Source organism: Gouania willdenowi, chromosome 14 (assembly GCF_900634775.1).
Source record: "Gouania willdenowi chromosome 14, fGouWil2.1, whole genome shotgun sequence".
In the NCBI taxonomy this organism is placed as follows: Eukaryota; Metazoa; Chordata; class Actinopteri; order Blenniiformes; family Gobiesocidae; genus Gouania; species Gouania willdenowi.
Genome location: NC_041057.1, coordinates 5102548 through 5127162, shown reverse-complemented (window position 1 = coordinate 5127162; position 24615 = coordinate 5102548). Strand labels below are relative to the sequence as shown.

The window sequence follows — 24615 nt, the reverse complement described above, 5'->3', positions numbered from 1 at the left end:
CCAGCAACATTATCAGCTGACACCACATAGAAGCCGTTATTAAGTCAGGGATGCTCAACATGTGGTTCTTTAAGTCTTAATGTTAATTATTATTCCCTCAGAAAACCTTAAAAGGGGGAAACTTTATAACCACTTAGTATCTACTATTTCTTTTGGCCATTTTGTAACTTTCTTTTTTCCATTTTTGTCCCTTTTCAAAAAGTTCTGACACTGTTTTTCAGACTTTAGCTGTCTTTTGCCAATAAATACCTCAAGTTCATTTTGACACTTTTATCCAATTTTTGTCCTTTCTTGATTTTTTGGCTACTTTTCATCCAAATAAGCTAACTGTTTCCCAATAAATACCAGTTGTTTCCTTTTCCCTACATTTTGCCTCTTTTTGTTCCACATTTTTGCTCTTTTTGTTTCACATTTTTGCCCTTTTTTACGATTGTTTGCCAAATTTTGCCAATTTAAGCTACCCTTTACCATTACATACCACCTGGTTGCTCTTTATTTGCCCATTTTTTTGGCACATTTTAGTCACGATACACTGTTTTCTTGTCACTTCTGGACCATTTTTGGCCACCTGTTACCATGTCTGTCTTCACTCCTTGATATTATGTACAATTGCTATTTAATTTAATAGAATAATTGAGAACATTTGCAGGATTTTGAAAGAAAAAACGAGTTTTTTTAATCAATTTGAGATATAAAATGACTTTTGTCTGTCATTTTTACTTTCTCCTGCGGGCCGAATCGGATGCTCTAAAGTGTCGGATTTGGCCCCCGGACCATGAGTTTGACACATGTGTCCTAATCCCTTCAAAATTCCATGTCTTCCTCCCCCCCAAGACAGCAGAATAGTTTGTCACTTCATATCACTTCTTCTTCATCAGCAACATTATCTCGTCTTCAGTGGAATTGAATCAACAGATCAGGGACTTTTTAAATCACGTGACACCACATGAAACCGGCAAAGAACATGCCTTCTTATTATTAGAATAGAAGCTTTCTTCTTGGAGCGCAGTCGGGATGACTAAGCTGCTCTCTGCCATAATAAAAACAAGAAGAAAAAAAAGAAAATAACTGACCTGTTCTGCATCATATATCATTATGGTGGGGGGTGGGGGGGACACTGAAACTAGCAGTATTGAGTATTACAAAGAAGTACAAAGAAACCCAAAGTCCTCTGCACTTTGTTCACTGTACCATATCCATGCTATATACAAAGCCAGGGGTGGATTTGCTTCTTCGTAGCTTGTTAGAAACATAAAAATGATACACTTACAAATAATCTGTGAGTGCACACATTGTGACAGAGAGGATGAGTCAGATCTTGTGCTGTTGATAGGGATTTTATCACTAATAATAGCTAGGGCAACCTTGACTTTGAGCAAACTGTAAAAGCAAAGTACCATTGCTTTGTGCTTTAGTTATATCCATTTGTTTATTTTTTTGGTGGCCCGTGAACTTTTAGTGATTTCGACGATATAGGGGGACGGCGAAACGAAACAGAGGCGTCTTCTCTCATCCTCTTGTCTAAGTCCACATTTTGTCCACACATCCATTTTTCAGACATAGTACTCCTTGTCTTTGTTCTTTTTGCCCTTGGTGATGGCCTTCGCTACCGATGCTGTTGCCATGTTTTTGTCTTTAACCACGGCTCCGTTGCCTTCGGCGGTGGCATTGTTGGAGAAACTGTGGCCCTGGTCTGTCTGGTAGGAGCCTTCATCCCGGTTCCGGTACTTGTACATGGCATAGAGGAGGATGAGAATGCAGAGAGCAGCAGCAGCCACGATACCAACCACCATCCCCGTGGTGCTGCTGGACTCCCTGATCACCTCCACAGCTCCGGGCTGGTTCTTTTCATCAGAGACCGTAGGGTTGGCTGTGGGCACATGGGGAAAATTGGGGGGGTAAGTTAGTCCTGGTGTGTTTCGGGAGGATGGGGGGGCAGGGGGCAGAAGCACCTGGTCACGGGTGTTCATTTTGCCTGCGGGGATGTGGAGCTGGTCAGGGTTGGTGGTGGGAACAAAAGGGGGTATGGGGCGGGGTTTCTGGACTCCGCCCTCACCGGCCGCTGGAGGCGGTGGAAGGACTGTCCTGTCAGTGACCATGGGGGAGTTATTATTGTAAAAGTCCTCGTCATCGGATTCCGTCATCTCCCCGGAGCCCAAGGCCGAGACCTCCACAGGGTCACCACAGTCCTCCTGGTCCGGGGGGCAGGAAGGGTGAGGAGAGAGTATTAGGGACTCTTTGGTGGTGTCAAGAGGGGATAGGATGGTGGGGGGAGGAGGGATCACGGGGTAACGGGTGGCGATGGATGGGGGCTCAAGGGAATCCACTGTAATAATAGGCAACACTAATTCACCTCCTAGAAAGGAAGCAGAAAGGTGGGGGACCCTAAGTTAGAACAACATTTAAAAAACACAGTGACTCAATGACACAATGGACTATGTCACTCTAAACAGGGGTTCTCAACCTTTTCAAAATAAATGTTTCAGAGACCGGGGGACCAATCCAAAATAAAATGGGTTAAACGTGACCAAAAATGGTGGAAAAGAGGGTGAAGTGGGATTAAAAAAACCACAGAAATTGGTTAAATGTTGTATATTGGAACAAATTGCTTAAACTGACAAAATATGGGGATGACAAATAGTGAATATGGTTAAATTGGCAAAAATAAGTATGAAATATGGTGAAAAGTGACAATAAATGATCAACATATGCAACATTAGGAATGGAAATTTAATGGAGAAGTGGCAGAAATGTGAGAAATGTAACAAAAATTAATCAAAAGAAGCAAAAATACCTCAAGAAAAAGTGATGAAAACAGGTAGTTGCAGAAAAAGGGTTTTAAAAAAATATTCTTAGTTTCTTAAAGGGAAGTAGCGACCCTCTCCCAATGTCTTGCGATCCCAAATGGGGTTTTGAACCCAAGGTTGAGAACACCTGCTCTTTATCTATTTTTTTTTAAACTGATATTTATGTATTTTTTAGGCACAGCATAAAACACATTATGAGAAAAATACAGCGCAATAAAGCAGAAATTTGGTTGTGCTCACATGCAGACACAAACGCACAAGATGACCCATGATAGGCGGCAGCAGAATAAAGAGCACATAATAAAACACAAACATCATTAAATGAAATTGCCGTGCTACTGAGAAAACGGGTTGAAGGGCGATAAAAAGAGCAGACAGGTTATTGAACGGAGGAATCACACATGAATCTCGTGAAATGTGTCTTATATATATACAGTAACAACAATGCAGGTACATATTGACATCATTATACCTCCTTGAGTAGCAAAAGGCACAAAATGCAGTTACATTAACAACATTTATTATTATTATTATAGTACGCTGATGATTTATGGATGAATGCACTGATATTTATGGCCTCTGGCTTCTTTTTCATCATTATTTAAGTCACACTTTGCAGAGCAACAACAAACAATTCTGATAAGGTCATATAAATGATTGAGGCCCCGATAATAAGGGCAAATCCCAACCACTCCACTACATTCTACTGAGATATTCCTATTTACAGACTAGCTGCAGATGTTCAGCCATCAAAATAAGAAAAGATGTTCACTTAATGTGAAAAAAAAAAGAAAAGACAATAGGAAAGGAATCATTTTGAATGCTTTCAAAGATTGATAACGATTGGATTTCAGTGTGCAGCAGGGTTGGGGTCAATTACATTTTACAAATACGTCTTAATTTATTCATGTTCAATTACAACTCAATTATGATCAACTTGAACAAGATTTTTTTCCAATCACAACTGTTTTTTTTCCCCTAAAAATGACTAGCTTGTATTAAATAAGCCCAAAAATCTCAACCTTCCTCTTGTGTTAGCTTTCTGTTAGCATTTCTTATGATAACGGCTCTTAAATCAGCTGTAAAATACACTAAAAAATATTACATATCACCTAATTTGTTTTTCATCTCTTGGTTAGGCATCCTAATCAATAAAAATAGTGGTTTTAATATTTTTAGTGTGGGTGTCTGAGCCTTTTTTTGGTCAGTATACCCCTAGATTAAATGTTTTTAAATGGTAAATTTATCCTCAAGAGAAGTGACAGGCGAACTTGATATGAAACGTATTTTAATAATTGTTAATTAGATATGCGTAAGCAATAGAACTATAACGTGGTTCCCAGTTTTGACATTTAATCAAATTGTCTATGACAGTTTTAATAGAATTTCCATGCTAATTACACTTACAAAGTAAATTATCTGAATTCAAATAAATCGTGATTACAAATAGCAACAGATTTTTCCATTTACAGTCACAATTATAATTGACCCCAACCCTGCGTGGTGTGCAGTTTTAATAAATCTCAGTCAGTAAAACACTGTTATTGTTGTTTTATAAGCAGTGATATGATTGACCCACCTGTTCCTGGCTCACACTCCTCCAGGTCTTCATCATCACTAGGACACTCAGCAGACGCCACTAAAATGTCATCAGAGTTCTGTGGCTAAAAGGAAAATGGAAAATTCTGTCAATTTGAGAGAGAAAAACACACACACACACACACAGATGGTACGTTTGCAGCTGTTGGAAAAAAAAAAAATAAAAAAAAAAAAAATCAGTTCTTAATAAGGCTCCCAGAATGCACTCTGCTTTTTGGTCTCGTTGTTGATGTTGTTGTTGTAAGTCATATTACTATTGATTCAATGAGCCATTAATATGTCTGGATGAGCAGATTTGAGGATGGTGGGAGAGCTGGTGGACTCTAAGGAGCAGAGGATGAGACGGATGTGCAATCAATTATTTATCAGAATAAATTGCAAACAAAGGATGCAATTTCAGAAAAACTGGTCCAAGAAAATGAAGTAAAAAATACTGTATACAACTTTTGTTTGTATGGGGCGATGATTGTAAAGTTACGCATGCTAAAATAAAAAGCCACTTTTTGCAACATTTAGCAACAAACCACATTTAAATAACATAAGTGATTTTTTTTGTTACTTTTGACCAAATTTACAGCAATATTTGCAAAATTTGCAATATTTTGTTCTTGTCAAAATATATTGTCAATGTTAAATCTAAATGTTTTATTTTGGTACTTCCAGTGAATTTTCATTTTAGCAAAATATTTTGTTTTATCCAATTATATTTAGAATTTAACATTTAGATTAAGATTTAACATTTAGATTAAGATTTAACATTTAGATTTAACATTTAGATTTAACATTTAGATTTAACATTTAGATTTAACATTTAGATTTAACATTTTGATTTAAATATAAAATTTACATTTGGGTTTAACATTTAAGATTTACATTTAACATTTAAGATTTACATTTAACATTTAGCATTTACATTTGGATTAATCATTGATTTTTATGAGAAAGAAATATCACAAAGTTCACAAATATTGCTGTAAATATGGTCAAAAGTAACATGGTTTGTTGCTAAACATTGTTAAATTTTAGTCTTTACAATCAGCACCTCAAGGCAATGACGGATCTAATACAGAAAGTTACTTTAAGAAATGAAAAATCCTTTTGAATTGACAGATTTTTATCCCTTTAGGTTAAATCTTTTTTTGAAGATCGTTCACATGTTTATTGTGTTTATTAGGATACAACATTATATTCTGACAACTTCCTTTTAAAACCATTTTTAATCAGGACTGCACCCCCACATGCTTCTGCAGGATGGAGACAATCTGACCAAGTCGTGCAATGAGTCACAAAGATTTAAGTTGGCCAAAATCTCCCAAACACACAAAACACATTTTATATAAAACAAATAAAGATTCACAAACAAACTCAGTGCGGTTTGCAGATACAGAACATCATCCACAAACTAATAGCATTTAGCTTTGCAAATAAGAAACATACCTATCAGACAAATACAGCATGTTTTACATTTAAAAATGTCACACATTTGTGTGTGGATTTGCATGGCAGAAAATTAGTGATTGTTTTTTGTATTTAAACACGTGACTTTTGCCAATAATTTTCCGCCTTGTGGATTTACACACAAATGTCCTGTTTTGTGAAGACATGTTTCTTTGCTTATGTAAAACATGCTGTAATTATTTGATAGGTACATTTCTTATTTGCAAAAAAAAAACTAAATGCATTAGTTTGTGAATAATGTTTCGTATTTTCAAACCACACTGAGTTTGTTTGTGAATCGAGTAAAACATGTTTTGTGTGTTTGTGTGTGTGTGTTTTAGCATTATTTTAAATCCATAGTTTTGGCTCATTTCACATTTTATATCCACTCTTTAGGTTTGGACATTTTTCTTGCTTCTTATACATCAACTTTGTGGATAAAATATTCCCATGAGTCCAGAATACAAAATCATTAACATTAGCTTTTTTCCTTTTTTCACTTTGCAGGTCTACTCCTTTTGACACATACCATTAAAAATGATCTTTGAGTTAGTTTGTATCATTCATGATTTGACAAGGCTATCTGCTCCTTTAATAAAAAGTGAATAAATGAATGAATAATGAAGGCTCCACTTAGAAAGTGTAATTTTTTTCATTCCCCCTGAGTATTTTCTCTTTCATTAAAAAAGGTATATATATATATATATATATATATTATTATTATTATTCATTTATTATGACTGTGTTAATGATTTATTTATCTTTTTTATCTTCTATTAATAGCAAGCTACCATTATTTACTTGTTTTAGTCTTGTCATTTTTCTTTTCTTTTTTCTATCCCTTCCCTCCTACCTCACACATGGACACAAATAAAACCTACTGTGTATTGTAATGTGTAGAATTGTTGAATTATTTGTAAATATTCTCGGATTTTTATTTCTCATCCCGTGCATGAACATGCACAGAATGAAATAAGGTCCCCGAGTTCCCTGTTAAGCCCTTAATGAATAAATAGAGTAAAGAACAATAGTATAAAATAATGAACAAAGAAAAACAGCAGTAATATAAATAGAATGTATACAAAAGTAACACAAATATACAATAATAATACAATAATAATACATATAATACATATAGTTTTTTCAAGTCTTACTAATATGTATTTAGCTCAAAGTTCACATAAAGTTTAGGTTTAAAAATTCTAATTTGAATGAAAGTTTATAAGCAGTTCATGACATGAGGGAAGTTAAAGTTTAAAGTTGAATAAAGACAAACACTTATTTAATCATAAATAAGATGGAAATTATAGTTTTTTCATTGTACAGAGATGTTGTCCTGATTTATGTGAGATTAGAAATATATGTTAAGGATAAAATAATATAGTTATATACTTTAAAATTATAGTTAAATGAAGACATTTAGAGTATATACACTTTGTATATTTGTCTATTTAATACTTGTTATAATTATTTGTGTGCAGTTTTTTTTACAGCTCTCATATTTAAGAATAAACCCCTCATCAGTGGATAAAGAACAGTTGTGCTGTCGTCATGAAAGCAAAGGGAGGCACAATGAGTTTACTTTAAAAGTGAGATGTATCTGCAAACTCTGACCTTTGAGATGCTCTCCCTTAAACTTGGAGACCGTTGTCTGCGGGTGGTGGTGGTTGCCATCGTGGTGGTGGTTTCCATTATGGTGGTGGACATATCGGACACGCTCAGCGGGGTGGCGGAGGTGGTGTCGGTGGTCAGCACGGACAGGGAGTCGCCCACTAAGCGCAGGCTCCCTTCCACCTGGATGCTGGGGTCATTCTCCGCCGCCAGTTTGAGCACCTGGAGGCCGTTGTAGTAGAGGCCTGAAATCTGACCCTGAAACGGGCGCCCTTTGTCCTGACCGCCAACTTTAATGGCTGCCTGGCTGTTGAAGATGGTCAACTGTCTCCCTGAAGTCAGACACGTACAGATAGGAAAGTGGTAGAGCAGACATAGAAGGGTTACGTGGGAGATTTTGCAGATGAACATCATTGAACCAGGTAGATTATAGTGATTTTAAAAAGGAGAATTTAAAACAATAACTTTAGGAATATCAAATTAGTTAAAAGCAAGGTCATAAAATCTAATGAACACATGCAATATGAAGCTTGAAGTCTATTTTTGGTTCTATTTAGAGAGGGTTTTTAATTCTTAATGAGTATCATAGAAAACTGCGGGGCATCCGAGGACACTTGTTTCTAAAACTGTTTTCCCCTTATCTCAAATCGATGGTGCGGTAAATCTTTTCATAGAGCTTCCTCTAATAGAGAATTATTAAAATGGCAATCTCACTGTGCAGAGCTAAATGACAATAGAAGTTAAGCTTCCTCTTCCCGCTGCCTCCATCAGTTATCAGGCCATTAAAACATGATTTGCTCTCAGTTCTTTCAGTCCCCAATTGCTTCACACCCTTAAAGGGGCGACGACGACGACATTTCAACGGCAAACACGTTGGACTGCTTCACTGATAAGCAGCGTTACATCAGAGTAGCAGGACCGGAGTAATGGCTCCATCTCGGGAGAACACTTATTAGCAAAGTGAATGGCTGCAAACAGTGATCTACTTTAACAGCCTGTCAGTGCTGTTTTGTTGCAACAAAGAGCCACGGCTCGGTAGTCGGAGAGGCCTGTTGTACTACATTGTAAAGCAATCCAAGGTTACAAGGAACAGGGAGGAGGGAAAAACAAGTGCACGGTGTGATCACATCGTTTGCAACGTTCATTTATTTAGGCCTAACCTGGTCAATTTACGTCAAGTGTTAAAGGGACCCTGCACTGTTTTTACAAGTTTGGCCTAAAACCTGCATGTACTCATTAGAAGATCTATGCCTAACAAAACAAACATCGTTATGCACCATATTCATTGAATTGCCTTTTAAAAATAGGGACTACTCAAGGACAGTGGAAGACACACAAAACTTTATAATTTCAACAGTCTGTTGATTAAGTATTTCAAAAGTCCGTGATTACTCACTAACGTCAGCCATCAGAACTGTGATATAAAGGTCCCTTAGGAGAGCTCTTCTTCTCTGCTTCATTGGCTACGTTTATCTGAGAGCTTTAATTATCCTTTAATTCTGAGATAAGTTAAATCCTCTTTAAAAAGATTAAAAATCACCATGTAAACACCTAATTGTGAATGAAAATGGCCATTCTGAATTAAACTTAAAAGTAAGAGGCTGGTTTATTCCGATTTCAATTCTGAATGGAACAATTCCTCGATTTTCTAAACATTAATTTGCTTCAAATTAATTCCGGTCTATCTGCGCATGCTCGTCCTGTCGATGATGGTGATGATAAAATCCAAGATGGCCGCCCGAGGTAAGTGTTGGACTCAAGCCAAGACTGTTTATTTACTAAGAACCTTAGAAGACATGGACATAATGAAAAAAGTAGATAGACGGAAGCTTTGGCCAAAATATGGTTTTCTATCTCCTTCTCCTCCTCGGAGGTCGAAAGTGAAACAGTATTTTATTGTCGAGCTGCTGCTTTAAAACCTTAATCAAAATAAAAGTGAAAACAGTTCTTATTATGTGGTCTTCTATGTTGTAGTCAAAAAGAAAAGGTTTGCCGTGTGTTTTTTCCAGATAGACGTGATACGTCACGTTTGCCTCCTGTCCAGTCAGAACCCTTCCCAATCCCCAAACCTAAAGCGGAATTGAATAAAGCCAAATAAACCTGTCTTCTATGTAAATTTGGAATTACTTTTTTCATGTTAACTCGAAGCAGAACACTTTAAATCCAAATAAATAATCCAAATTAAAAAACATCATGTAATCGTGGCCATTGTCTACTACAAAACCACAGAGTTGGAACTGTCGCCCCCTGTGGTCACAGAATATTTTCTTTTCTTTCGCTAAACAAAAGAGGTTTACATCAACATCTTTAAATTTTCCTGATTATTTAGAGCAAACCAAAAGTAGCACAAATGGTCATTTTGACTGAAAAAGCTGCCAAATGATCTAAAAATCAAGCTAAATGCTTCACTTTAATAGAAAACAATGGGATGTTTACAGGCAATGGGGCCGTGTGACATCATTAATCACGTGATTTCAAGATGGTGGAACACAGGCTCTAAAACTGTAAAGTAGTTTCCATTTTTAAAAGGTAATTAAATGAATATGGTGCATAATAATGTGCTTTGTTAGGCATATGTACATATCAAAGGTTTTAGGCCAAACTTGTAAAAACAGTGGAGGATCCTTTTAAAAATGAAGATAGTTACACAACCTTTTAAAGACTTTTATGAAAAGTAATAATTACACACAGTGGTTAAAAGGAGATGGTAGAGGGTTAGAGAAGGGTTATGTGCTTTTAGTTGATTTAGTTTAGAATGTTTAAGGTGCAGCGTCTCCACAAGGTGTAAGGATGACAATAATCTGGACAGGTTTGCCTTCATCAGTTACATTTTGTTTTGTCCTCAGTGAAGTTACACACTGTGGCTATCACAATTCATAGCCAGTTGTCAGTCCAATTGAAATGGTATTTATTTAAGTGTCATTGGTCATTTCAATATCCTTGTCACCCTTGTCTTCTGGCACTGCACCTCTGCAGGGGGGGACAGGGTTATTTACTAGTTATTTCAAGGGTTAATTATTGATTAATTATTTTTTTTACCTTTATCGAGTAGCCACTCGTCAACTACCCGACCAAGTCTGTACGGGATTCTTTGTCTAGCAATAGCCAGTCGTTCATTATCATAGTGTCCTTCAAAGAATTTGGAGAGACAAATTAAAGGTTAAAGTCTGCAAGCTGAAAAGGCACATGGTTAGAAACAAATACGAACGGCTAACACGTTTAACAGGAGGAAAATTAGGCTTAACTTAGCGTCGTCTAGTTAACAGTGGAAATGCTAATTAAAAGTGAGGTTTAGGCTAGAAATAATGTGCTACTCTAGTTAGTGCCATTTAGATGTTTTTTAAGCACTGGAAAACCTTTACCTGACATGTGGAAAAAAAATGTTAAAATAGGCATTAAAAAGTACAAGAAAACATCAATCTGACAATCAAGGAGGAAAAAAAGTGTCCTAGAATTGTAGTTAGAGCAGAAACAGACAACACGGAGCAGATAGAGCCAAAGTCTAATCCCACCTCAGATCCACAAAACATCCAACAACTTCATTAAAATGATGAGAGAAAATGTTATCCATCATTTGAAAATAATTGTTAGACAAGAGCGTAAAATATCCAAATATCCTCTTTTCCAGATATTGTCATTTATCTAGATTAGTGGTTCTCAACCTTGGGGTCGCGAGACACTGGGTGGGGGTTGCCAGATGCCTTCAAGAAACAGTTTTTTACAAATTGAGCAAATGTATGCTTATTTTTATCCTTTTTCTGCAACTACACCAAACTTGCCATATTTTAACCTATTTTCATCACTTTTTCCTGACATGTTTTTGCCCCCTTAAATCCATTTTTGCTACATTACCCATATTTCTGCCACTTCTCCATCAAATTTCAATGCTTTTTCTACACACTGTTTCCACTTTCAAGGCCCTATAAAATCCACGTGAACAGAATCACGGAATTGACCAATGAAAACGGAATTCACTGTTGAACGCGGAAATTCACAAAATGTGAATGAAATGACGTCACCGTGAGGAAAGTAACTTTTTTTTAATGGGGAAATGTTTGTAAAAAATTTATGCGAAAACCACTTTTTGAATATATTGACCCATTATTGTCACTTTTAACCTCTTTTCTCTATATTCTATTTTTTTGCCAATTTAACCACATTCCCGATTTGTCATGCCCATTATTTGCCAGTTGAATCCAATTAATCCTACTAATCGCTCCAATATTGACACTTTGAATCCTTTTTATTACTTTTTCTATCGTTTTTGGCCACTCGAGTTTGCAACTTTAAACCATTTCACCACTTTTTCCACCACTTTTGGTCACTTTTAATCCATTTTATATCTGATTAAAACAAGGATTTACATCTTTAAGATGACTTCATACTATAGCCCAAACAATAACAACATTCCTGGATAACAGTGGATATTATTCAGATTAATAAATAAATGTGGTTATCACAGATTCATAGAACAATGGGACATAATTTTTCTGACTTTATGGTTGGACCCCAAAAATCTCTCCCCTTTATTCCCCCTTATAGATGACCCTGTCTCCACATGACTGTTCTACAATATTCAAGTCTATGTTCAACCACCTTCAGCTACAGTGGGGGTCAGTCTCTGGCACCTTTATTTTGGGGTCACTGTCTGAAAAGATTGAGAACCACTGGTATAGATCAAAAATACTGATCAAGGTACAATTATTATTCACACTTTAAAGGCTTGGATGGAATTTCTACTCCCATTAATAACTATACAATAGGTCCAAAGGTATAGTCATACTGTGCACAATACAAACTGTGATTTAATGCTCAATCTGGATTAAAACCAGACAAAACTCTGCGGTGTGATTGAGAAACCAAATCGGTATGATGAACCAAAATATGAACTTGTAAGATTATTTTTTGATTGTTTTAAACTGATGCAAAATCAGTATTTTGTTCCGGATCCCCTCAATAATTTTACAGAATCTTCCATATGTAAGGTCCATCTTCCATTAAGTATTTTGGACAAAATCGTGCTATCAGACAAACAAATAAACAAAACCCTGGTGATAATATGACTTCCTTGGCAGAGGTAATGCATGATACAAAATGAACTTGAATGTAGTCTGAAGTGGGATAAGATTTTAACTCTGACATATACAAACTCAACATGAGATACACAACACATCAAGTAGACTTTAAACATCATGACAGTAAAAATGTGTCTAAGACACCAACTTTTCACTGGCAAAATGTTGTTGACATTCATAAGTCACGATGTTGAAATTGTATCCAAATCTGAAGAACTGAACTGATACATTTCTACAGCGATGGTCAAGGCTTCGTGGTGCGGAGGAAGCGAGAAAGAGAAAGAGAGATTACAGTGGAGAAGGCGGCAGAACAGGATGATGATGAGAGCAGCAGAGCTTATACAGACTCTGTCTTTGCCAGGGGATTTATTATGAGTAGGTGTTGAAATTGTAAAGCTGAAGATGTACTCTGTACTAATGTTTCATACCAAAAATGATCACATACCTCTTCTTATAGCGAGAGCCTCAAGTGAAGATTACATGAACAGTTTTTTTTATTTACTTTTCCAAGTACGTGAAATATGTCATGAATCTGTATGTGTAGCTATCAGGGTTGGGGTCAATTATATAATTGTAATCACGTAATTGAGAATGAAGTACAATCATGATTGTAACTGTATTTGAAAAAAAATCTGTTGCTGTTGTAATCATAGTTCATTTGTATTTGAGTTCAGAAAAATTGGTGTATTTGCAATTGTCATGGAAATTATTTTAGCTAAGGCTATAGTAAGGCATTAAAATAAGGTTAGGTTTAGATAAGGCTTTAGGTTTAGATAAGGCTTTAGTAGGGCATAAAAATAGTAAAAATTTTAAATTTTTTTAGACTCAGACTTTTAGACTAGAAAAATATAGACTTTTTGTCTGAGATAAGGCTATAGTAATGCATACAAATAGAAAAAAGTAGGACATTTTTTTATAGATAAGGCTATTATAAGGCATAAAAATGGAAAAAAATGATTTTTTTTCTAAGATTATTGATTTTTTTTAGATAAGGCTATCATATGAACTTAAAAATGAGTTAAATATGATGAGCATACTTAAACTGGGGTGAAAATCCAGTAAAGTGTGAAAAAAAAGAAAAATGTGTAAAACACCCTAATTTTGGAGGCAATTGATTGTTTTTTTCTGAGATAAGGCTATCATAAGGAATTACATTTTTTATGGGGTTATTTTAGTAATTGAGAATGTAATTGTAATTGAATTTCATGGGGAAAATAATATGTGTAATATGTACTTGAAAAATATAATTGACCCCAACACTGGATTGCTATTATGGTATTCTGCATGAGGCCTCCATGTGATCTAACATGCATACATTGACAAGTGAGTTTCTATAATATTGCACTCATTGGCCTTTGCATTGACATTTATTAACAGAAATATTCCATGTACTACTGCATGCATGAAGAATGTGACGCTTACATTCCGGTAATTCTCAGCAGTGAGCAGGTCAAGCATGTTCTTCTACAGCGTCGTAAATGTCAACAACAATTTGCTTTGTGAACTACTTGCAATATCCAACTGTAGTCAGACATTTATTAGACTTTAGGTGCCATAAAAATAACTCGCAATCAATACTACTGCAGGTTTACAAGCACTATAGCCCATGATGTGTGAATCTCTATTCTTTAGTTGTTTAAAGCCAGCACGTCACAAACAATTTTGTTGCTCCATATCAATAAACAGAGCAAACATTACACAGTATTGTCAAATACAGGGGTTCTCAACTGGTCTCACTATGGAACTCACATTTAGCCACGGTCGTTAAATCGCCACCCACTTATTTCTTTTTAGAATTCAACCAACCAAGTTTTGTTTTTCAAAAATAGCTGTTACAAACACATATGTAATCTTTTTTAAAACATGAATCTATATATTTTCCTGTGCATCATGCATTTTACAGCATGCCTGTCAAAAGAAAAGTTTCTTTCAAAATAAAAGACAAGTCCAACATGAAAGACAGTAAGTATTTTTTTATTTATTTTTGATCAGCTATCCGCGACCCACCCAATACAGGTCCGCGACCCACTGTTGGGTTCTGACTCACCAGTTGAGAATCCCTGGTCTCAGCAGTATAGACATAATGAATAACATTGAGGAAAAGCAGATTTTTATCCATCATGAAGCAAATTACATGTACAAGTTAGCTGTTTCCCACTTTATTACATTAGTTGGATTTCTCTATATGCAGACGATGCTCTTCTATTCAAATGCACACACAGCCCATTTCCCACTCCCTGCAGGGAGAACCATGTGGTTTTACTCACTAAGCCTTACCTGGAGGGTACCGCTCAATGACCGGATGATTGTCCACCTGGAGGGTGGCGTTGCCGCCACTGCGCGTGAAGCGTACAACGTGGTACTTGCCATCATTTACTATGACGGCAGGTTCATCAATGGTGATGTCGTCTGTACCGACGTTAAAGATCACCCCGATCTTCCCGTCATCCTGCGAGTCAAAGAAGAAAAAAGGGAGGAGCCATCAAACAGAGCATTAACACGTTAAATATAGATTAATAAATATAAACAGTTCATATAGCATTTATGCTAGCCTCTTCCTCTGTGGAAGCTAAAGCTAAGTTTACTTGATGTCGTCTGTATTGCAATCCATACTTTAAGATGTGGAAGGTATTTACAGTATATGTATTATTAATATTATTATTTTTATTTCTTTTACTAAAATGCTACTTCAGTTTTGTACAGCAAACAGAAGTGTGTGACAGAAAATGAAAACCATTATTTTGTGCATTTATGTTGATATTTTGTGTATTTTTGCTGTTATTTATTGTGATTTTTATTTTTTTTTTGATATTTTGGAGTTTTTGTGTTTTGTTGTCATTTTGTGTTTTGTTTTCTTGGTGTCATTTTATATATTATACGCACATTTTGTGTATTTTTTATCGACATTTTGTATATTTTTTCGTATTTTATGTTTTTTTAATGTTTCAATGTCAATGTTTTTTATATTTATTATTTTGTATTAATATTATTTATTATTGCTGCTGCTATTATTATTTATTTACATTTTTTTTTTTAACAACTACTATATACAAGTTTTTCTTCTTTTTTTTTTTAATCCCTTAAACACCATTATTATTACTGTTATAATTGTTGCTTTATATAAAAAATAATCATTTTTTTTTTTTTATGTTGCGGTATCTTCACCTAAAAATGTACGTTACCACAGAATAGAGATTTCCATTTTCCAAAATGTTAAACATTTGCAGGTTAGTGAGCAGTGTTTAGTTTGTTTATTTAAGAGCTGTGGTTAAAAGTAATGTATGACCACCATTAATCCTTGTAGTGTTTTCGTGGACCAAACAAATAACGGGAGACAATCAGAGACATATCATTCTTCAATTAGTGTAACCCATACGTCTTCCTCTTACCGTAAAAGGTTTTTCTGCTGATCTCATGTTATATTTGAATCAGTTTTACATTAAAAAGTCTCATCATACAGATAGAGTGAAAGATCTTTCAAACTCAACCTCGTTGAACAAAAAAGAGCCCATCTTAGTGACACAGACAGTATGTTTTATCCTTTTTTTTCGGGTTCAGCACCATTTCCCCTCAGCAGTCAGCTCAGGTTTCCTGATGTGAATCACTACTGACACAATCCGGCTGTTTCTCTTTTGGTCGACCAACGTCTCTGGCTGACAGCCTCTCTCTAGTCTCTGCTGCTGCTAACCTTCCTCAAAGGTCAGAACTGCTTCTTTAACCTGCCTCTGGGTGGCACTTAGAACAAACAACGTGTGGAAGGTCACTCTCTGTGCTTATATGGCACAGAGGGCCAATATTAATCACAGCCGGGGGCCACAGGAATGGGTTTGTCTGATCCGAAGGGCCACATTATATCAACATTCATGTCAGCATTTAGAAGAAGGACCAATCCGAGCATTAATGCCGGAAAGAACAAAGGGTTTGTGTGTTTTTTTACCGACTTTATCTGTTTTTCCTTGTGTTTTGTGTATTTTCGTGAATATTTTTGCTGTTATTTTGTGTTTGTGGAGTTAATTAGTTTGGTTTTGTTGTCATTCTCTGTGTTATTGTTGTCCTTTTGTATAATTTTCTCCTACTATATCTGTTTTTCCTGTCATTTTGAGTATTTATTGTCATTTGGTGTATTTCTGTTGATTTCGTTTTGTATTCTTCATGCTTTGTGTTTTTTGAGTAATTTTTGTGTGTTTTTGGAGTCCTATATTTTGTTGTTTTGTCTGTTTTTGTTGTCATTTTGTATTTTTTCTCCCACTATAACTGTTTTTCCTGTGATTTTGTCATTGTGTGTGTTTTTGTTATTTGGTATTTCTGCTGGTATTTTTGCTGTAGTTATGTGTTTTTTGGAGTTATTCTGTCTGTTTTTTTTTGGTCATTTTGTATATCATACTCGCATTTTGTGTTTTTGGAATCATTTTTGTGCTTTTTGTTGTCTTACATTGTTGCTGTTTTATCTGTTTTTGTTGTCATTTTGTGTGTTTTTAATTTTTTTTTTATGTTTTTGATGTCAATTCATAGATTTTTTTCTTGGAGGCCACACAAAACTAGGCCGAGGGCCGATTGTGGCCCCCGATCCACCAGTTGTCCATGTCTGATAGATGCTCTATGTTGATTTACAGCTTGACAGTCATATTCAATGCAGTTGAAAGCAAAAAGCAAAACATTATTATAAAAAAAAAAAAAAAAAAAAACAAGTGTAAAGACCCTTTAACAACAACACAATTACATATAAATACGGTGCATAATACCAGAGGCGAAGCACGTGAAATGTGGGTGTGGCCATGAAAACAACAACGCTACAATCACTTAATTACATGCCTCGCATGTTGAATAACATTTGAGCATTTACATAATGGCTGGTGTAATCCCCTCCTCATAATGTTTGTCTGTGGGCTGTGTAATATCAGTAACACAGAGTGTGCAGGTTGTTAGTCTGGCAGCTGGCTGCAGCCTATCACAGATACCAGCTCGGAGCACAGAGGAGGTAAACAGGGAATTGGCTGGTGTAGAGTTTTATGAAACACAAGCCTGCAAAACAAACTGCTGCTCTTCCACGAAACATGATGTTCACAACATTTACCAGCGTAAATAAATATCCTCTTCGCGGGGGCCAAGCGATTCATTCAGATTCACAGATATCATGGATCAAGATTATAAGATTTATAATCTAAATCAGTGTTTCTCAAATGTGGGTACAGGGGTACACGATGGCACAATAAGGGGTACTTAGGAGAGAGTAGATAACTAATGAATAAAAGCATACAATAGCATACAGTACATATAATTAGGACTGCAGAAAAGATCATCTGTGTCGATCTGCCCTCCATCCAAGACTTATACTGTACCTGTCCAGGGTGAGGAAACGGGCAGGTAACATCACTGCAGACCCCTCACACCCTGCACACAATCTGTTTAAACTCCTCCCCTCCGGCAGACGCTACAGATCACTGAACGCCAAAACAACCCGCCATAAAAACAGCTTCTTCCCCCAGGCTGTCACTCTGATCAACACTAAACAGTCAAAGAGTGTCAGACCTGGTTCTGTGAAATAACCATGGAACTAAACATAACAACCCTGGATCAACCTGTCACTGAGAATGTTCATGTACATAATATTTAATTTAAATGTTCTCCTGCACTACTATCTTATTATTATTATATTTTATTATTATTTCTCTCTTTTTTTAATACTATTATTATTATTATTTTTTTTTTATACTATTATTAGTATTATTATTATTATCTTGTTATTTTATTTAGTTTTGCACATTCTAGTCTAACTACTGTTTATATTTATTATTATTTTTTCTAGTTGATTGTTATTATTTAATGTTTACACTATTTGAGAGAGTACAGTTCACCAAGTCAAATTCCTCGTGTGTATAACATACATTACTTGGTCAATAAAGTTGATTCTGATTCTGATACAAATTCTGATTTTCAGGTTTTAAAATATGTATTTTTGGTTAAAAACGATCACAAAATAAATAATATGTTTTTTATTTACAATTATGTGGCCATACCAGCCTGTCATTGCCTGATCCCATTAGATCTCGGAAGCTAAGCAGGTCTGGGCCTGGTTAGTACGTGGATGGAGACCACTGAGAATTCCAGGTGCCACAGTGGGGTGGCAGTCACCCCAGTGGTATCTGTCATTGTGTCCTTGGGCAAGGCACTTTACCCACATTGCCACGTATGAATGTAGTGTGTGAGTGGGTAGTGGTGGTCGGAGGGGCCGATGGCGCACTTTGGCAGCCTCGTTTCCATCAGTCTGCCCCAGGGCAGCTGTGGCTGCAACAGTAGCTTACCACCACTAAGTGTGGAGTGAAAGAATAATCCCTTAATTCTGTAAAGCGACTTATTATTATTATTAATAATAATAATAATAATAATAATAATAATAATAATAATAATCTTGATTAGAACATGAATTGAAAATACAAGTGTCAGTCTTGGTCTCACACCAAGAAACTGTTGAAATAAATCTATTCAGGAGGCACTAAATAATGTTTCATTCCACTCATTTACAATGTTTGATTCTTTAAAATGACGGTTAATACTCATACATTCCATCATAATGCTATAGTTTTTGTTTTTTTATAGTATTCTGAGCAAAATGTATCTGGAAAAAGGGGGTACTTAGGTTGAGAAATAAGAGAACGGGGGTACTTGAGCCAAAAAGGTTTGAGAACCACTGTTCTAAATGGCTTTAAAAATATATAGAAAGAAAAAAACATACACAAATAAACATAATGAAATTCTTTTCAGGACTGACTTTCTAGCTCGCAGACATTTTTCACTGATATGGTTGTGTCTGCATCTGTTCATTAATCTTGTTATTTTTCATCTCACTCCTCGGTGCCAAACTGTGGTTCATTGATGTTGTTTTTATCGCCTCTAAACTGAATTAAGTGTCTATAATTTGTTGGCAATTTATCTGAATTGTTTTTCTTTGTTTGCGTAATCTAAAACAATACAGTAAATCAACCAAAACAATGAGCTTTAAATCTCATGTCACACTGGGTAAAGTTGAGTTAAATCAAAGTATCAGTGGATGTTTAATAAAATGATCAAAAGTCTTAAAGTGTTGAGTTTCATAAGTAGCTTTGTCTTTTCTGACTTTTCTACTTACTCAAAAGCTGACTTGACATTAAAAAAAAAAAAGGAGTAAATTCACATACCATGCAAGAACCGGCGCATAATAAAACCCATTTGTAGTAGATAAAAGCGTTTTTTGACAAATGTCAGCCCACTCAGGGTGATTCACTTAGACGTGTCTGTTAGCTGGAGCAGCCGCTGCTACTGAAACATTAGAGAGAATGAGTAGATTATAAATAGAGTAGACTTCTGCAGCGTCTATGATTCCTTCCAACGTGTTAGAATGTATCTGTTGTACATTTTTCAAGTGACTAATGGTTTATAAATATAGGGAAAAGATGGTTTGCTAATGCTAAATCTATTAATGTGAGAAATGTCTCCGCTTATTTATGTATTTAAGCTAAATGAACATTAGTAAGGATAATTTTCTGAGATGAAACGGTACATTTAGGTATTTTCTAACGTTGTTTTTATTCTAAAAAGATTCCGGGAAATGTTGATGCTCTTGACTTTGCAAAAGGTACATAAAGCCTAGCATGTTTTTCCATGTTTCTTCTGTCTTTGTAATGCTAGTTGTGAATAAACCTAAAAGTCTGTGATACTTTTCAAGGTGTTATAATGTATTTGTTGTGAATTTTTATGAGGCTAAAGGTTTATAATTATAGAAAAAATGATGGTTTGCTAATGCTAAATGTAGTTATGTGAACAATATATTAGCTTATTGATGTATTTAAGCTAAATTAACCTTAGTTAGGTTCATTTATTGTCATGAAATGGTAAATTTAAGTATTTCCTGACGTTTTTATGCTCGAAAGGTTCCGGGAAATGTTGATGCTCTTGACTTCGCAAAAGCTACATATAGCCTAGCATGTTTTTCCATGTTTCTTGTGTCTTTGTAACGCTAGTTGTGAATAAACCTAAAAGCCTATGATACTTTTCAAGGTGTTACACTGTTTTTGTTGTGAGTTTTTAAGATTAAGCTAAGATATTTTCACCTAACTAGATTTAGCATTAGCCTTTAGCCGATGCTAAATCTTGTTGGGTGAAAATATCTTAGCATATTGATGTATTTAAGTTAAGTGGACCTTAAGATAGGATCATTTTCTGAGATAAAATGGTAGATTTAAGGATTACCTGTTGATTCTTTTATTTTGGAAAGGTTCCAGGAAACGTTGATGTTTTTACTTTGCAAAAGCTACATATAGCATAGCATGTTTTTCCATGTTTCTTGTGTTTTTGTTGGGTTTTTGGAGTTATTTTGTGTGATTTTCTTGTCACTTTGCATATTTTTTCCTTTTTTCCAAGTTTTGTTTAATGCCGTTTTGTTGTTTTTCTTGTGCTATATGTTTGTTGCAATCTGAAAAAAACAACTTGTATTATCTAAGAAAGCTAACATGTAGGCATTTAGCTTCTGAAAGTTTTTATTGTCTTTTTGTTGCCATTATGTATATTTTTCTCATATGATATCTGTTTTTCCTGTCGTTTTGTGTGTTTTTTGCTATTTTTTTTTTTTTAGACTTATTTTGTGTGTTTTTGGGGTCATTTTATTTATTATGCTCACATTTTTTGGTGTCATTTGTATATTTTATCGATTTTTATGTTCTCTATTATGTTTTTCCATGTTTCTTGTGTCTTTGTAACGCTAGTTGTGAATAAACCTCCATCAAAAACAGCAAATAATATTTAAGCTTCCAACGCGTAACATTAAGTACTTTTTAAAGGGTGTTCTATAAATAAAAATGGACAAACAATAAACACATTATGTGGCTCTTAGCAATACTGCTATATTTTCCTCTACGGTCTCCTCGTTTTCTGACTTTTAACAGCTTCATTTGTGATACAAGGCAACTTTTTGTTTCCCCAAAGCTTAATATTTGTTTAACATTGTTTTTAATTGATGTTGCATCTTGAGTCCGTTAATTATGACCCTGTACTATGATTTCAACTCAATTTATTCAAGCTGTTGTTAGATAAATTAATTATTTTCTTATGTGACTTATATTATGGAGTACAAGAGTAAGAGTCCTTGTTGGATTTGTGTCCGCTGGCATTCAGCGGCTTCTCTGCAGAGACCTCTTTTGGGGGTGGCCTGTGGTTCAATTACTCACTAAATGAAGTGAACCAATGAGCAGTCATTACACAGCTGCAGAAGAGAGTAACCTCAGGCCAAATTGAACCACAGTCTTCTGGACAGCAATTAAAATCTTCCAGGAGGAAAACACTCCAGAGGTGCTCGTCTTTTCCTCATTCAGAGATGAAATGAAAGGACGGGAAAAAAAAAAGCATCTTTGGACATCATTGAAAGCAAAAAAGCCACATTTATTATTACATAAAAGATTAATCTTTACAGTTCATTTTTGTTTTGTATTTTTAAGATGTTAATGCGCTCCTCTTTTATTTTGGGTTTAAAGATGAGGCCTCATAAGCTGCGTTTCCATTACCCTTGAAACTGCGGTAAAATATAAATAGCGCAATGACAAACAGGTAATGGAAACGTCTGCATTTAAAAAAAAAACAAAAAAAAAAACACTAAAATATTGCTAAAAGGTTTTTACGATTTCATGGGGAGGTTTTTCAGACGTTTTTGATATTGTACAAGAAAAATGTATAAAATTAGAACAAAAAATACACAAAATGAGAAAAAAACACAAACTGAGAAGAAAAACAGCCAATGCAACTAAATATATGACTGCAAAAACACACAAAATGATTCCAAAAACACAAAATGACAGCCTATATACGCAAAATACCAGCAGAAATACACCAAATGACAACAAAAACACACAAAAATGACAGGAAACACAAATATAGTAGGAGAAAAATATACAAAATGACAACAAAAATACACAAAATGGCGATTAAAAAAAAGATTTTATATGAGGAAAATATATAAAATGACAACAAAAAATACACAAAATGCGAGTATAATATACAAAAACAGACAAAACAACAAAAAATATGACTCCAAAAACACACAAAATAACTTCAAAAACACAAAATGACAGCAAAATACACAAAATACTAACAGAAATACACTATATAACAGCAAAAACACACAAAATGACTCCAAAAACACACAAAATGACTCCAACAACACAAAATGACAGCAAAATACACAAAATACTAACAGAAATACACTATATAACAGCAAAAACACACAAAATGACTCCAAAAACACACAAAATGACTCCAACAACACAAAATGACAGCAAGAATACACAAAATACCAACAGAAATACACTAAATGATAACAAAAACACACAAAATGAGAGGAAAAACATCACCTCTAAATGAGCTCTGATGAAGTGGGATCTCCTCTCACTAATTCACTTTTGATTCATTACACATTTATTTGTGTAATAAAACCTAATAATTTATAATGATTTTCCTTCAATTACACAGAGGGAGAAACTCTCAAGGACATACATTTTTAATCCAGTACAGAGGGAAATAATCGTAATTCTTTAAAGGAAACCTCTCTCTGTGTGTGTGTGTGTGTGTGTGTGTGTGTGTGTGTGTGTGTGTGTGTGTAGTCTGACTCCACTCAATGCAGATCTCTGTGTGTTGATCCCACAGGAATGACAGGAAGGTCTTGTTCACACAGCAGTGAGAGATGTTTGTGGCTAACTGAAGAATACATTACTTTTGGTCGGATGGTAATTTAGACTTTTAGTTTCCTCGCAGTGAAGCCTGTATACGGTAGATTAAACACCCTGATAAATATTATTCAGCCACCACACGTGCGTCTCTTCATCGGTCTCGGGGGTGATTACGTTCATTATGTGTGCATGCGCTCCTGCAGATAAACTAACGAAAGTAGGACATAACTGTTATCTTTGAATTACATATTCTTTTGTCATATATTGTTCTCCTGTTTCCAAACGATAATGGTAAGTATGAATGAAAAATCTAAGGAATTCCTAAAAAATGTGAAAAGTAGGATGTCATAGATTGGTAAAAAAAAAAAGCCATTAATCTAGAACCAACAATCTGATTGTTGTTTTGCGTTCAGACAGTCGCTGCAAACGCCAGAGGTGAAAGTAATGGATTACAAGTACTCACATTACTGTAATTTAGCTGCTTTTATGGGTACGTTAACTTTTTTGAGCATATTTCTAAACTAGTTTTACTTGTACTTAACTACGTTTTAAAAGAAGTAAAGTCATTCATTACATTTCTACACCCAACCGTTACTGAGTAAATTAATGTTTTTTAATGTTTAAAAATGAAACGACCAGATAATAATCAAATGCATCACATCATAGCCGACCAATCAGATTAAACGTAATGTACAGCGTTAAAGCAGCATTGAATGGAGGCTATTTTCCTCAGTTTTAGTGTCCATAAATGTATCTATACTCAGATTTTTTAAATTTTGAATTGAATTCATTATCCAACACTGCAGACGCATTGAGTTCTGTCATCGGGGAGCTCGCTCTGTGACTGTCCCTGTATATTTAAAGCTTTCTCATTATTAATCTCTGATCAATGAATGGACCCATTTATACCATGTGGTAAACAGAGGCGATGAATACGTACGCATCCATATATAAGCTAATTATTACTGATGGTTTAAACAGATTACCACTGATTAAAAATCAAACTCATTAAAAATACGGTACACATTAAATAATATAAATAATAAATAATAAGACTGTGATTCTATCGTCATTTGTATGGATTTAAAATCTTAATTTAGCATTTACTATTATATTCTCTTTCATTTCCTTTTAAAACAAGTCTTTTTGACTCCTTTTTCCTTTTGTAGATCTTTATTAAGTGTTTTAAAGCATCACTATGACTGCCTCTGCTGCTTAAGCCTGGTCGAGAGCAGGTTTGACCCATGGACTGTGTTACTATGGTAACTAAGGTGTATTCTCTTTGATGAAACAACCGTTCCAGTTAGAAAACCTGGCTTAACGGAGCCGGACTCTCAGGGTAAAACCTGGACTTAACCCTTAGCTGAGTTTGATGAAATACCCCCGATGTAATTT

General features: G+C 35.1%; 1 protein-coding gene and 1 pseudogene across 6 annotated transcripts in view; one reads left to right on the top strand and one right to left on the bottom strand.

The window, feature by feature from the left end:
• Positions 1 to 389: 389 nt before the first annotated feature.
• Positions 390 to 24615, bottom strand: part of LOC114475378 (neurexin-2-like) — a 233633-nt gene continuing 209407 nt past the window's right edge. For 5 of the 6 annotated variants that reach the window (XM_028466115.1, XM_028466114.1, XM_028466117.1 and 2 more), the window contains 5 exons: positions 14807 to 14978; positions 10494 to 10583; positions 7458 to 7786; positions 4387 to 4471; positions 390 to 2356 (listed from right to left, as the gene is read on the bottom strand). In XM_028466115.1, coding sequence (XP_028321916.1) covers positions 1554 to 2356; positions 4387 to 4471; positions 7458 to 7786; positions 10494 to 10583; positions 14807 to 14978 — 1479 coding nt within the window. In that variant the 3' untranslated portion in view covers positions 390 to 1553. The remainder of the gene's footprint in view (positions 2357 to 4386; positions 4472 to 7457; positions 7787 to 10493; positions 10584 to 14806; positions 14979 to 24615) is intronic. The other variant, XM_028466119.1, reaches the window with a different exon arrangement.
• On the top strand, positions 18533 to 18649 carry LOC114476296 (uncharacterized; annotated as a pseudogene).